This window comes from Mauremys reevesii, linkage group 21 (assembly GCF_016161935.1).
Source record: "Mauremys reevesii isolate NIE-2019 linkage group 21, ASM1616193v1, whole genome shotgun sequence".
NCBI lineage: Eukaryota > Metazoa > Chordata > Testudines > Geoemydidae > Mauremys > Mauremys reevesii.
In genome coordinates, this window is record NC_052643.1 from 13,959,215 (window position 1) to 13,972,268 (window position 13,054).

General features: G+C 39.8%; 1 protein-coding gene across 8 annotated transcripts in view; it reads right to left on the bottom strand.

Annotated features, from left to right (window-relative positions):
- PRDM16 (PR/SET domain 16) overlaps window positions 1-13,054 on the bottom strand; it is a 438,392-nt gene that overhangs the window by 48,899 nt on the left and 376,439 nt on the right. For all 8 annotated transcript variants that reach the window (XM_039509457.1, XM_039509456.1, XM_039509455.1 and 5 more), the window contains one exon: window positions 9,504-9,638. In XM_039509457.1, coding sequence (XP_039365391.1) covers window positions 9,504-9,638 — 135 coding nt within the window. The remainder of the gene's footprint in view (window positions 1-9,503; window positions 9,639-13,054) is intronic.

Consider the following 13,054-nt stretch of genomic DNA (forward strand, 5'->3'; position numbering starts at 1 on the left):
TAGTGACTTTAACAGCACTGATTTTGTTCAAACAACACACCTAGTAGTTTAGTTGTGGGGGGGGGTCATTATTATGCCTTCCAAGTTGTTCCATTAGGGGGCAGGCTTTACCAACTAAAATAGCAGCTTGTAAATAAATACCAAAAGCTACAGGCTCTCTTCACCCCTGCCTTGCACTGCAACTCTCACTGCTTTTCATTTAACAGTTGTTTTAAGGCCATCTCGTCCAAACCTCCTTCTACCAATTTAGGACTATGCAGACCAAATATTCAGGCAACATCTACCATCAACCAAACTTGGAAATAAAAGACCTAAGTACTGCTTGACATGATTACCTTAAACATTATGATCAGTTTCAAGACACTAAGCATATGAAAACAAGGAACTGAATGAAAACAAAAGTGCCAACAAGAACATGAAAAGAAAAAAAGAGTCAAGTATAGGCAAGAAGTTAAAGAAGAAATAAGAAATTAAATGTCTAACCTGTTTTCTCTGAGTAAGGTGCGTCAATTCAGAGACTTGAGTTAAGTTTAAAGCTTTCCAATAAGGTACCCCAGTATCAGTGGAGCTGGTGACAAAAGCCATCCTCTATACTTAAAAGAGAGGCAGCTGGTATTTCAGGCCTTGTGACAGCTCATGCTCTGAAGGACCATCCTGGCTACTGCATCATCATTCTGTGCATCTCTCTTACAGAGGGATTTCTTTAGTGATCCTTTCTCGATTATCTAAACTCAAGTCTGAGACACTCCCCCTAATCTTATCAGTGAGGACTGTTCTCTCTGGAGACCCTCCCTACATTATGCATGTAATAGAGACTACAACATTGCTGCAAATCAAAGGAAAAGGAAGTTTGGGTTATACAGCCAGCAGTCTAAGTTTCAAACAGGCAGAGGATTTTATTTTCACAGCTCTTTCTTCATTAAAAGGCCTGAGATTAAAAAAAACGTTATTTGAATTGCAAGACAAATCCCGATTACGGAGATCAACTAATACAGAATAAATCAGGGGCAGGCAAAAATAAAAAACAATTTCCATTATTGCTAAATACATTTAAGACAATTTATTTGATTTCCCCAATTGTCTCTATTTGTGCTCCTATATTTTAAAAGTCCTATAACTTCAGCCAGAGATTAATTCAAGTGTTAACATCATGTTCACAGCAGACCAATGAGTTCTAACACAAAAGCTGTTTTAAGTTCTGTTGTTTAACTTGGAATTTTTATCAATAACATGGACATGATATCAAATAGCAAAGGGAAAAAATAAAATCCGTCTGAAATTGACTTGTATCCCATTCTTGCATTTTCCAGATTTAGCTTGTTTTGAATCATTGCAAATTTCACTGCTTGGATTGCAACTAACTGCTTCCCAGATTGACAATTGCTCTGATCCTCCCAGTCAATGGGACGGTGTATGGATCAGCCTATGCAGGGATAGTTGCAGGATCGGGGCCTCTCGCCATAAAGTGTGCTGAGATCCTCGAACTAAAGGCTCTATAGCCGTCAAACACATTCTTATTTTTTAAAAATATATAATGTTGAGATGTGAAAATATCCCTGGGAGACTATGTTTAATCACTAGATACAAACCACAAGTATTTGCATTCTGGGTAGACTCCAAAGAAAAACTACAGTTGATACGGAGTGTTACTTTTTTCAAAAAAGGCTTTTCTTCATTTTCACATCATGCTTATTTCTTTGCTGTCTCATGCAACAGACACGATGAACCCAATACTGACAAAAAAAAAAAAGCAAAATCTTCAGGAATATCTAGTCTACAGATGCTCCGTTTTGTACATAGATATAAACAGCAGATGTTCTAAAATCAAGAGTGAAATCCGGGCCACAGTGAAGTCAATACTTACACACATTTCTTTCATTGGGGCCAGGATTTCACCCCGTATCTTCAAAACTGTAATAATCAATGGCTCCCATTAAATCTATTTCAATATATCATTAGCATCATGTTTGCCCCCTTCCATATGTTTTCAAAACCAAAAAGCAGCTGAGGTAAACAGTAACAATCAAGAAATGTAAAAATACAAGACAGATTAATTACTCTGAAAAAGGTTAGAATCTGCAGGAGTTACATGCATTTTATCATTTTCTTCATTCTAATAATTAACTTCATCTTGCAATTGTGCTACTGAAATTCTGATTTAATTAAAACTACTGCTGTGTTTAAAACCCTTTCCCTTTTGTTTGCTATGAACTGAAACATAGATTAAATAGTACATTAAAATATCATATTTTTGAAATAATTGATATTTTCTATTTTCATCAAAGTCCTATTAATTTTCTTTTTCATTTTTCTTACATCAGAAGATGTCACCATTAAAATTTTAAACACCAAACAAATATTAATGGCCAGCTAATGATATTTAGCCCGAGAAGAAGATACAAAATATAGTTTTAGTGCAATGCTCTGCCAGAGACTTGAAAATGTTACACTCCTGTTTGCAGTTCTCGATTTTCCTAAGGATTTCTCACTGGCTAGATATGGATTATTAATAAAAAGAGACAAATCTATGTTCTACGGGGCCCGAACCACAGCCCAAAGGAAAGTCTCCCCTTGACTTCAATGGGCTTTTAGACAAGGCACTTTTATGAGGTCTTTTTATTTTTTCCTCTTAAAAACTGTGTTTCTCGAGCTGTTTCTAAGGATGATAGCCTGGTGTTGGGGATATCTAGGAGAAACTTAGCGCTGAGTAGCATACAACATTTTGCAGCATATTAAAAACCACTTAGTACAATTACTGATTACGCAGAATTCTAAGTCCCATCTCATTAACACTACATCACAGTGTAGTCAAAGACTGTACATCTTTGCTATGAAAAGAGTGTTCGTGAAACAGACAGACATTTAAAAACAATGTGGTAATTGTCTAACTATTTCAATATCCATGCAATAGACAAAGATGAAACATGTGGAGTGAACAAAGTATGTCTGAGTACTACCTCATTATTCAAGTATCTTTCATTAGAAACAGCATTGTTTACCTGTTGCATGAGTGATGGCTGCTATTTATTTAAGCTTCAGCGTGGTGGCATTTTTCTACTTTTAAGAAAGGCACACATCACAGAACTGAGAAAACAGCTGCAGTGTTCAGCCAAAGATCAAAAAGCGCACCCACTAATTGCATCAGCGTGAAACAGAAGTGATGTACACAGTTTGAGACAATTTAAACAGAGAATTATTGCTGTAGTTTTTCTCTCTCTTGCAAGTAGTTAGTTATATTAGAAATTATGTGACCAACACTAAAAGTATTTCTAAGCGCTGTTGATCTAAAGATGCAGTCAGATGTATGTAAACGACACCACTCCAGTGTGGTTTTGCCTATCAGTATTGGGTATTTCAGGACTTTGCCCGTATTGGGATGGTGCATTTTGCTTTTGCTTGGCTGTATAATGGCCCTGTAAGAATTAGCTTCAAAAACATCATGCTAAAATTTATATTTGGAGAATTGGTTTAAAAATGGAACTGGAGGATAAAATGTTACAACTAGTGTCTTTGAAGAAGAGCAACAATTTACTTTAGAAGAAGTGAAGAAAATGTTCAGCAAGCCACATGCTGCTCTTAGTCACACGCCTGTAAATCCAGAATAATTCTATTGGCATTATTGGAGCTGTTCCTGCTTCACATGGGTGTCGAGGAGATCAGACCTCAGTCTGACGTATGCACAAATAAGAGTGAAAAGGACCACATCCCAATGTAAACATGTCTTATTTTTGTCTGGATAGCAAATGGTTTTGATTAAAAGCTTGCCCTGGCTTTCATCAGCACCATGATGTTTAGTTGTTTTGTGGGCAATCGTTTATTGCAGAGCTTTTGTTTTCTTTACATGTTTAAGTAAAAAAGATTAATCTTTGCATGCCTACTGAATGGGTGTGGTCAAACCTTTCTCCATTGAGCCTGAGTTCCAGTCTATAAACAGGATGTGCACCATGCTGTACACAAGGAATTAACATTCACTTGTTTGTTGGGCAGAAATTGAAAATGTTCATTCACTTCGAAAAGTCACATTCTGCTTGATGGCTTAGGGCTTGAGCCTATTAAGTTCTGAGCCACATAAACTCTCATGAGACGGATACTGATGGTGCTCAGGACCTTGCAGAATCACACCCCAGAGAATTATTCACGGTTTATAGTGCATAAGAAAGAAGTGTGACCTCAGCTCTGATAATCTGATAAATGTATAACACCTGATAACTGGGAGGATTAATGCCAGCAAACCACTATGGCCCCAACCCTACAAATATATATGCATATGAGCAATGCTGCTCACATGCATAGAATTCCCCATGGGCATAAGTATTGCAAGATCAAACCTTATCTGAATGTTAATTACTATTTTATTTACACTGAATTCTAATAAGTGTCAGCAAAAAAAGGCAGAATGAAGAGTGAAATATGATTTTCCCCATCAGTATAAATGAGGTTCTAATGATAGAGGCTTTAACTAGCCACAATGTAATTTAAAATGCACTTGAAAGTCTAGAGGGTCTCTTCATTATTTTGCTCCTTATTACCCTAATGGTTCTGATGGGTAGGATTAGAAATTGCTAAACCTGGATCTTGTTGTCTAGTGAGCGTACAGTGACAAGGAACCTTAAATTGGCTAAAGTTCAAAATATAAAATGTTCTTCTCAGCCAAAAGATGACTTTGGCTAGTTGCCATGATTTGACCCGACTCCCGTTCAATTCAGTGGGAGCAGGAATTGGCTTATACTGTAGATACTTTCACATTAACTGAGATTGATACTTCAGCCCTGAGAGGTAGGTTTGTGATTTTTTTTCTTTTGTGTTACTTCTTCATTTCATATTCCTGTTTCCGCCCCCCCTAAAATTAAAACAACTCAAGGTGCAAATCCTAGACCGATCTGTATGCATTGAAACTCTTCAGGCCAGACTATCCACTAGCAATTGTGCAAAACAGAGTCACACGTAGATAATGGCAATAGTTTGAATTTTTCCAAGAAAAGAAAATTGTGTTTGCATTTTGTTTTTAAGGTGGTGCGGAGAAGGGAAGGGGGGAAGTAATAATATTAATCCAGCATGGACATGCTTACTGCTATTTCCCCCATGTAAATGTTAAAATTGATTATAATAATGATAATAAAGCCTACAAGGATTTCAATGAGCTGCTGATTATCCCAAATATTGTAAGGCCTATTGCTGCCCACAGATTGTCATAATGAGCTGCTTGAGAAAAAGTACATCCTGACCTCGATGTTGTTATGCCTATGATTTTTTCACATAAGTGTCTGGGACTTCTGGTTATCAATCACCATTGTCTGCTGCACTTTGTACACTGGACCTTTTTATTCCTACCAGCTGGCTTGACCTAAAAGTCTTCATTGCTTCAGGAAAGAGGCTGGAGGGAGAAAACACTTTGAAATGCCTACCATCTAGTTACATTCTGGGGCCTTTTTATTTCCCTCTTCTTGAATAACCATTTTGCTATCTTTTTTGATGTATGTTTTAGTGAATTTATAATAAAGCAAATACACAGGAAATGGCAAGAATGTAACAGAAGGTGGAGAAACCAGGTCTGGTGTGAGTGCAAAACAGAAGTTCTTTCTAATCAGACTGCTACATAAATTGAAACTGTGCACAACCCAAAAGCTCCAGATGAAGGAAAAGAAATGCAATTAATTGGTCTTAAAATCAAATGTGATACCAATAATCATTTAGCCCTCTAGCTGTTGGCAAAATATATACATGTTGCTCTCAATCAAACCATTAACCTGGCATGCTTGGAAAAGGCCAGTAGTCTAAAGGTTAATATTTCAAACAGAAAAAAAAAACATACGTTAACATCAAATTGGCATATTTCTACTCTCTTTTATTTAGTCTAAAATATCTTTACAAGGAGCCCGAACTTGGAAGGTCCTTATCCCGCTCCAATGATTCCCCTGGGTTGTTTGTATTTAATACAGTGGCTACACTGGTTAATTCAAAAACTGCAAATGGCTTTTTCAAATTTCTGGTAAAGGAGCTTTTTGGCAACAGCAGGTGTTATAGAAGTAGAGTTGCTTGAACAGACTGTTGGGCGTAACTACATTTCTTAAGGCAGGGAGTGAATACGACCAACTGGAGACAGGGCTAGTAAGGTATAAGGCGGTGCCAGAAGGTATTAGACTGTGTATCCAATTGCACTGGAGCTGCTGAATCTATTGGGAGTCCCAAAGATATGACTTAGTGTAATAGGCTGAGCTCAGATAATCTGTGGGATGCACTAAAAGGAAATCAGGCCATTTGTAGCCTGCCTGGAGACCTGTATAATCTGCACAGAATGAAGGACTGTAAAGGTCTAGGTTATAGGTAAGGGGAAACATAATGGCTCCTATGATATTTATCCTGTCACTCTCTGAAACTGAGATATGGAATTCAGCTCCATGTGCTATAAAATGCATAGAGGATAGAGCAGCTTTTGATGTGAGGCATGGAGTCGATGATAAATGTAAGGCTCTTGGTTATAAGGGTCCTTGTTTCAAGAGGGTCCGTGATGAGTAGTGGATGGGCATCACAGCAATCAGGAGTTCATTTTATATACGCAACCGAAGTTCAGATGCTTTTATCCAAAAGCTCATCCAGATCATGTTGGTCTAGGAATCAGGCTACAAATATTGCAGTATTTTGGCTTTCCCATTTCTACTCATCGCCAAAGGCAAGCTCTGTAGGAGCCTGTTATAATATGAATGAGAAAAAGTTTATGGAAATATTTCAAACTTCATCAAGTTTGGATTTGGACTGGGTCAAGCGTTGTGTGAAACGTTCAGGTCAATTCTCATTTTATATCAATGGGCGTGCCCATCTCTATGTCAGACTCAGAAAAATATTTTGGCTTCCATTTCTACTAAAGAGATTCTTGTAATGTCTTCCTTAGTAACATGCATGTTAGAAATATATTCTCCATCATGGTTCATCCTTTTATGCCTCCAAATGCCTATTGACAATGCTAGGTAGTAATAATATTAGTATTGCACTTCTCATTGAGATGGGCCTGAATCAACACCCTGGACCTGAACTTTACTCAATCTGAAGTCTTATAAATCCCCAGATCTAATTGTTCCTCATGTACCCATTTCAATTTTTTAATCTTCCCAGCGCTTTACAAAAAACTAGCTAATTAATCCTTGCAACACTCTGTCATCTGTCTAGGAGGGAAGATGACTGAGCTTCTGGGAATATCATTATAAAAATTATATTAATTCCTTGTAACATCTCCTCCCCAAGGAGAGCGTGCTACAGACATCTCCACAACATGCCTATTAGGTTTCTATTCCTCTCTCAACAGTCCCCAAAACCATTCCCCCCCCCACTTAAATACAGACAAAAATTTAGTTCACAGCTTGGAAGCAGACTTTCTATCCATCACTGTCAGTGTACAGCATGCATTTTCTACTGTTCGAACTGCGATGAACTACCAGCATTGATCTCCATTCATTCATTTATTTTTTAATCAAGAGAATTTAGGTTTCAGCTTGCTGTCAATGCTTTGCAGTTTTCCTCTACTAGAAAAGAGATGTGTAGGCCAGGAGATTCCCACTATTCCAATGTCCTGAAAAAGATCAGAGCTGCTGAATGGACATCCCACTCAGCCACTTGGATTCAGCCAAAGTGCTGGTGTTCTACAAATCTTGCTAAATTATCATGACTCTGGATTGGAGTATACAAGCCTCTGTCTTGGATTCCAAAAAAACCTGGAGATAATCTGCTGATTGTAATTAAGTTCCTCTTGCAGCATTTGCAGAAAAAGTGGAAAGAAAAATGTGTGTCATTTTCTTGAGTCTCACACAAAGAAGAGATAACATCCCCGTGAGAGCTCTATTACCAAAACTCTCCAAGTCTGAATGGTGCCAGAGAAGGATAAAAACAAACAAAAGAAAACTGCAGCCACTGAAACTGGAAACATGACGTCTTGAAAACAAAATGGCTCCAGCCTCATTTCTCCATCATTGCCATGTTGTCCTACATTGTGCAACCTTATGGACAAACTTTTAAATTGAATAAATTCTGTTCAAGTCCCAGTGTAATAGCAATCTGCTACCAGAGACAGTCACTTCAGGAACAAACAAGCCCCCTTAAAACTCTTACAAATTGATTCCTCTGGGATATTATTTGCTTGCGATGTGGCGTAAAGCAACTGAGTTACTCAAACCACCTTTTCAACCAGACAGCAGCCTTAATTCCCTAAAGAGCTGACACAATGTGCAAAACATTTTTTTGGGGGGGGAAAACACTTAGGGCCTGATTCTCCACTGCCTTGCGCCTTGTGGGATCTTTATGACTGTGTAAAGAAGGGTGGATTTTTACACCCACTTTGCACAGGTATAAAAAACTATACAAGATACAGGGCAGAGGAGAACCAGGCTCACCACTTAGGAGCAGTTCTGTGTCCATCTCCTGTCAGACAGACAGACTGCCTGGCTATCTGATTATTTGCTTCTTTCAGATTTTACTGGTATGAATATCTGCATGTGCACTAAAAAAGGAACTTTGTTTCAGTTTATCCGCTCATGCTGCTTATTCCTCATGCAGAGCCATAATACTTTCTCTGTGATGCCATCATCATCTCCACAGTAACCAAGTGTGATGTCAGAAACAGAATATTATGCCTAGTGAGTGTTAGTGCATGGGCAGCGGGGAATGGGTGGGGGGGGGGGCAAGAGAATAAGCAGCTGATACAGAAAAAAAGTTATATCAATGTTTGGATTTTTATCAATTGAAATTTTCAGAGTTGTGTAAAATTACGTGGGTGGACAGAAAATTAGTATTTAATGACAATGGACATTAAGATTCAAAAAGTTAAAGCTTTATAAACCGTTAAAACAAATCATCAACATCACATGTCAAAACATAAAACAGATCATACTTGTTTTTATGCTTCATTTGCTAGTCTATTTGTAACAAGCCTAATTCAAAAGTCCAAATTGCTGGATTTTGACTCTAATCAGTTCTCAAGCAGCATTTTTCTGACTGTGCCTATCTGTAAATTTCAATTATTATTGATGGAAATTTTTTTTTGTTGGTTCGTGTGTGTGCAGTGAAATTGACGTTTACTGATATTTACTGATAAAGATCTAATCTTTCCGTGCCTAAGTATATGTAGGGCATGCACAGCTAGTTGATCTAAAATAAAATGTGAACCACATATTAGCTTAAAACTCAAAGAGTGTGGAGGAAAAAATAGCAGGTGAAAGTCTGTTCCTGTCATATGGCCCTAACTCCAGAAACACTACAAACCTCAGGAGAAAGCCTAAATTCATCTTGATTCCCAGACCAGAGGCGTTCAGAAAAGCATGCCGATTTAAGGGCTATCATCTCAACTGAACCTAGTAAATATATCCTCTGAATTTTCACATGGTGATGTTTTGCTTTTCTCCTAAATACAAAGCAAACCTGTATTTGTTCAAGTGATCAGTTGACTGTAGCAACCTGATAATTGCTAAAGCTATAAAAAAACCACATTGTGATGGCACAGCTGAGCAGAAGCATACCTGGTCATTAATGGGACATACAGCTAGATTTTGTTCATCACAGGAACAGGCCACTCGGATGTATTTCAGCCAATTTCCAGCTCCAGTCTGATTAGCATCAGCACAGAATTTCTCATTTCCCAGGTCATCAGCGATCTGAAGAAGAAGAGGAGGTGGAAGAATATTTTTCACTTGAGATGAAATGATAAATATGGAAATCAACAAGTGAGAAATGTACTTTTATAATGATTTGCATTGCAGGGCCCCAAAACAATAAGTAAAACTAGAGAAACAGCTTGTTAGTCGACATGACTAATGAAGATATACAAACAGAATAACACCAGCTGAATTACAAAGCTGCTTAAGTCCCAGTCAAGAACCTCTATTGACTTAAGGGGCACATGATCACATCCATAATGAGCAAGGAAAATAGAGCTACAGTATCCAGATATCTATTACAACTAAACAGGCCACCTTTTCTGAACTGCTTTCTATGAACTGTCTAGGTACTTATATGGCTCCATCTCCATGTTATCTGGTTCTATTATTAGGTTCAAAAAAGGAGCACAGTACTTACTACTGTAAATAAAGAGACATTCAAACCTGCAAAAACAAATCAGAACTGTCACCCTTCCCCACTAGTTCCTAGTCCCAATCTCCTTTCCAAGCCAGTCCCAGACTCCTTCATAACCCCAGTTCCCAGTCTTCCTCCACCTCCCTGTTCATAGTCCCAAATGACTCCCCCAGCTCCTGCAGGTCTATCTTCTGTCCTCTCTGTGTGGAAATCAGGTAGCTTCCTCCTCCATGCTGCCTAGGTCCAGGTCATTGTCAGCACAGGAGAGACAAACTTCTTGCTCTCAGTTGTGGTGCCTGATTGTGGCCCCAGCTCTGGCCTGCAGCAGTCCAGCGCAGTAATTGCAAGGAAAGTCCTACTCAGCCCTACACAACTGGTGTCTCCCCGTACTGCGGGGTGGGGGGACGCACAATCTAAAGGGGAGGAGACATGATTGTCCCACGTGTCCTCTGCCCACCGGGGGCTGCCGCACTCTCCCTGCCCCGTGTTACTTGTGTGTGGGGGGTGGGGTGGGTCGGTCCATCTCTGCCTGCACCTCCCCCTGGTGCGTTCAGCCGCTCTCCCCAGCGGCCAGGCAGGGAGTGGGATGGAGCCACTTCTGCTTGAGACAGTCTGGCTGGGAGGCAGCAGCCGCCTGCTCCCTGCCTGGGCTTGGCTGCCGGGGACAGGGGCTGAGCAAGCCAGAGCCCCCTCTCCCCTCCAGCATGTTCTGGCTCACTCGCCCAATGTGACCGGCAGCTGGGGTGGCAGATTTTCATGCAAAATGTAAAAGGCACATCCCTGACTCAAAGACCACCACTGTCTTACCAAATTTCAAGTTTCTGCTTCAAAGCCGAGGATGTCAGAGCTTTAGGAAAGGACATCCATTTTTTTTTAAAAGGCAAAACAACATATTTTTCTTCCCTGGCCTCATTCTTGGAAATGGCTGACCTGTCTGAGGCTGAAATTCTCAAAAAACATTCAGCCTGAGCCAGACACCCAGTATGAAAAATTTCAGCCCAAATGGTTGTAGTTATAAGCAACTAAAAAAAAGGGTCCCAGTAATGGGAAATATCAGGCAAGCTTAATAATAGTGTGGTGCTCCCATCCCTGCTTGTAATAAGGAACACATGATCATCCATGTAGCTACTCTCTCTCTGGATCACTGTACGGCCTCCCCTCGGAAACTCCACTCCAGCCCAGCTTCCTGAAAGAATTGCAAAGAAAAAGTACACACATCCTCGCAGGCGCTAGATAATCTAATTTCCTACAACAGGATACAGACACTGAGATCTCCAATTTAACTGGGTCCTAGACCATAAAGGGCCTTACAGATTGTAACCATAGAGAGGCAAACAGTTCAGAGCGAGAAGCACTGGGGTTTCAAACATTCAGACCAGCATGGCACCTTCACGAGATGAGCTGCTGCATTTTGCACTAGCTGAAGCATCTGGATGGACTTCAAGTGTTGCGCTAAGTAGAATGAACTGAAATAAACTAGCCTTGAGGTTACAAAGGTGTGAACTACTTTGGCAGGAGAACATTCACAGATGCTGGTCCAGCCACATACAATGTTTCCACAGTGAAAGTCTGAAACTAACTGTCAAAAAATGATAATTAACCCTTAGCCTACCAGAAAGTGCCATGACTGGTTAGATTAATGCTTATATATCAAAGTAACGAGTAATCTGACAAAAGATTTATCTTAAAAGACAAGAGGTAAAATGAGGATAACTCAAACAAAAAAGTTTCAGAAGTTTAGAAAGTTTTTTTTTTCTTTAAAAGAAGCGGTTCTCCTGGGAAAGGAGTGCACTTGTCAACATGGACCCGACTTGTCCTAACTTCAATAATAAAAATACTCCAGGTAACAAAATCACAATGTATGTTTGATGTTCAGTTGCTGAATTAAACACTGTGCAGAAGCTTGAAGGTAATTAGCACATCAAGTAGCATCCAGCAACATCCCCCAATCTTCACGACATTGTCAAGGTGGATTGTACACTCTAGTAGTACGGTGACCAGATGTCCCGATTTTATAGGGACAGTCCAGATTTTTGGGTCTTTTTCTTATATAGGCTTCTATTACCCCCCACCCCCATCCCAATTTTTCACATTTGCTATCTGGTCACCCTATCTACTGGTGACAATCTGAATAGGGTCAAATGCTGAAGAGATACTGTCAAACAAGACGACAAGGACTACAAGCATGATCTAAATTATAAGCTCTCTTTTTGCACTCTCTGAGGGCTGGGGAAAAAGACTTCAGTGAGTGCTGGTCGAACCCAGAACTCAGCTCAAATTTGCTAAAAAACTCACAATTCATGAACCATTGAGACCTTGTGTTTCAGAATGAAGCCTAGCCTGGCTAAAAATCACATGAAGCTCACTGGTTTGAGCTTTCAAGCCCAAATTGAAACTCTGGGGGCGTGAAATCTCATGAACCAAAACCGGAAAAAATATTTATGTGAAACTCTGAGAACTGAAACCCTTGTTTTTCACACACTCCTCCAACCTGTAAATAAACTGAGGTGACATGAACAGCGGCCCAGCAACAACACCGAACTATGTTCTGTCCAATACTTTCCTATATCACAACGTGTTTTTCTCTGGTTTTGATCAGGACACTGAAAATAAAAATAGCTTCCTGTTGCAGGGTGAGATAGTTGGCAGATACAGGGCCTGTGCATGGGGTTGGTAGGCAGGCCATTCGTCCTGTTTTAAACTGGAGAGTTTTGCTTTTCTAAGCTTTTGCTTTTGTCCTGCAGCTGGTACTGAGACAAAACTGGACAAGGTTTTGTCCGGTATGAGATGGGAGATGCCATTTTGAAAAGTGTATTGCCCTGCCCCCACTGGCATGGCTCACGCTGGTGGGGGCAGTCCCTCACGCTTCCTGGAAGTACTGGGACTTCTAGTATTCTGGGAATGCCTTCGTGGTGGGGCAGTTTTGTTAGAAATGAATATGGTTTATGAGCATACAGCAAACACAACTGAAAAGGAGGAAGATTATTGTTAGCACTTC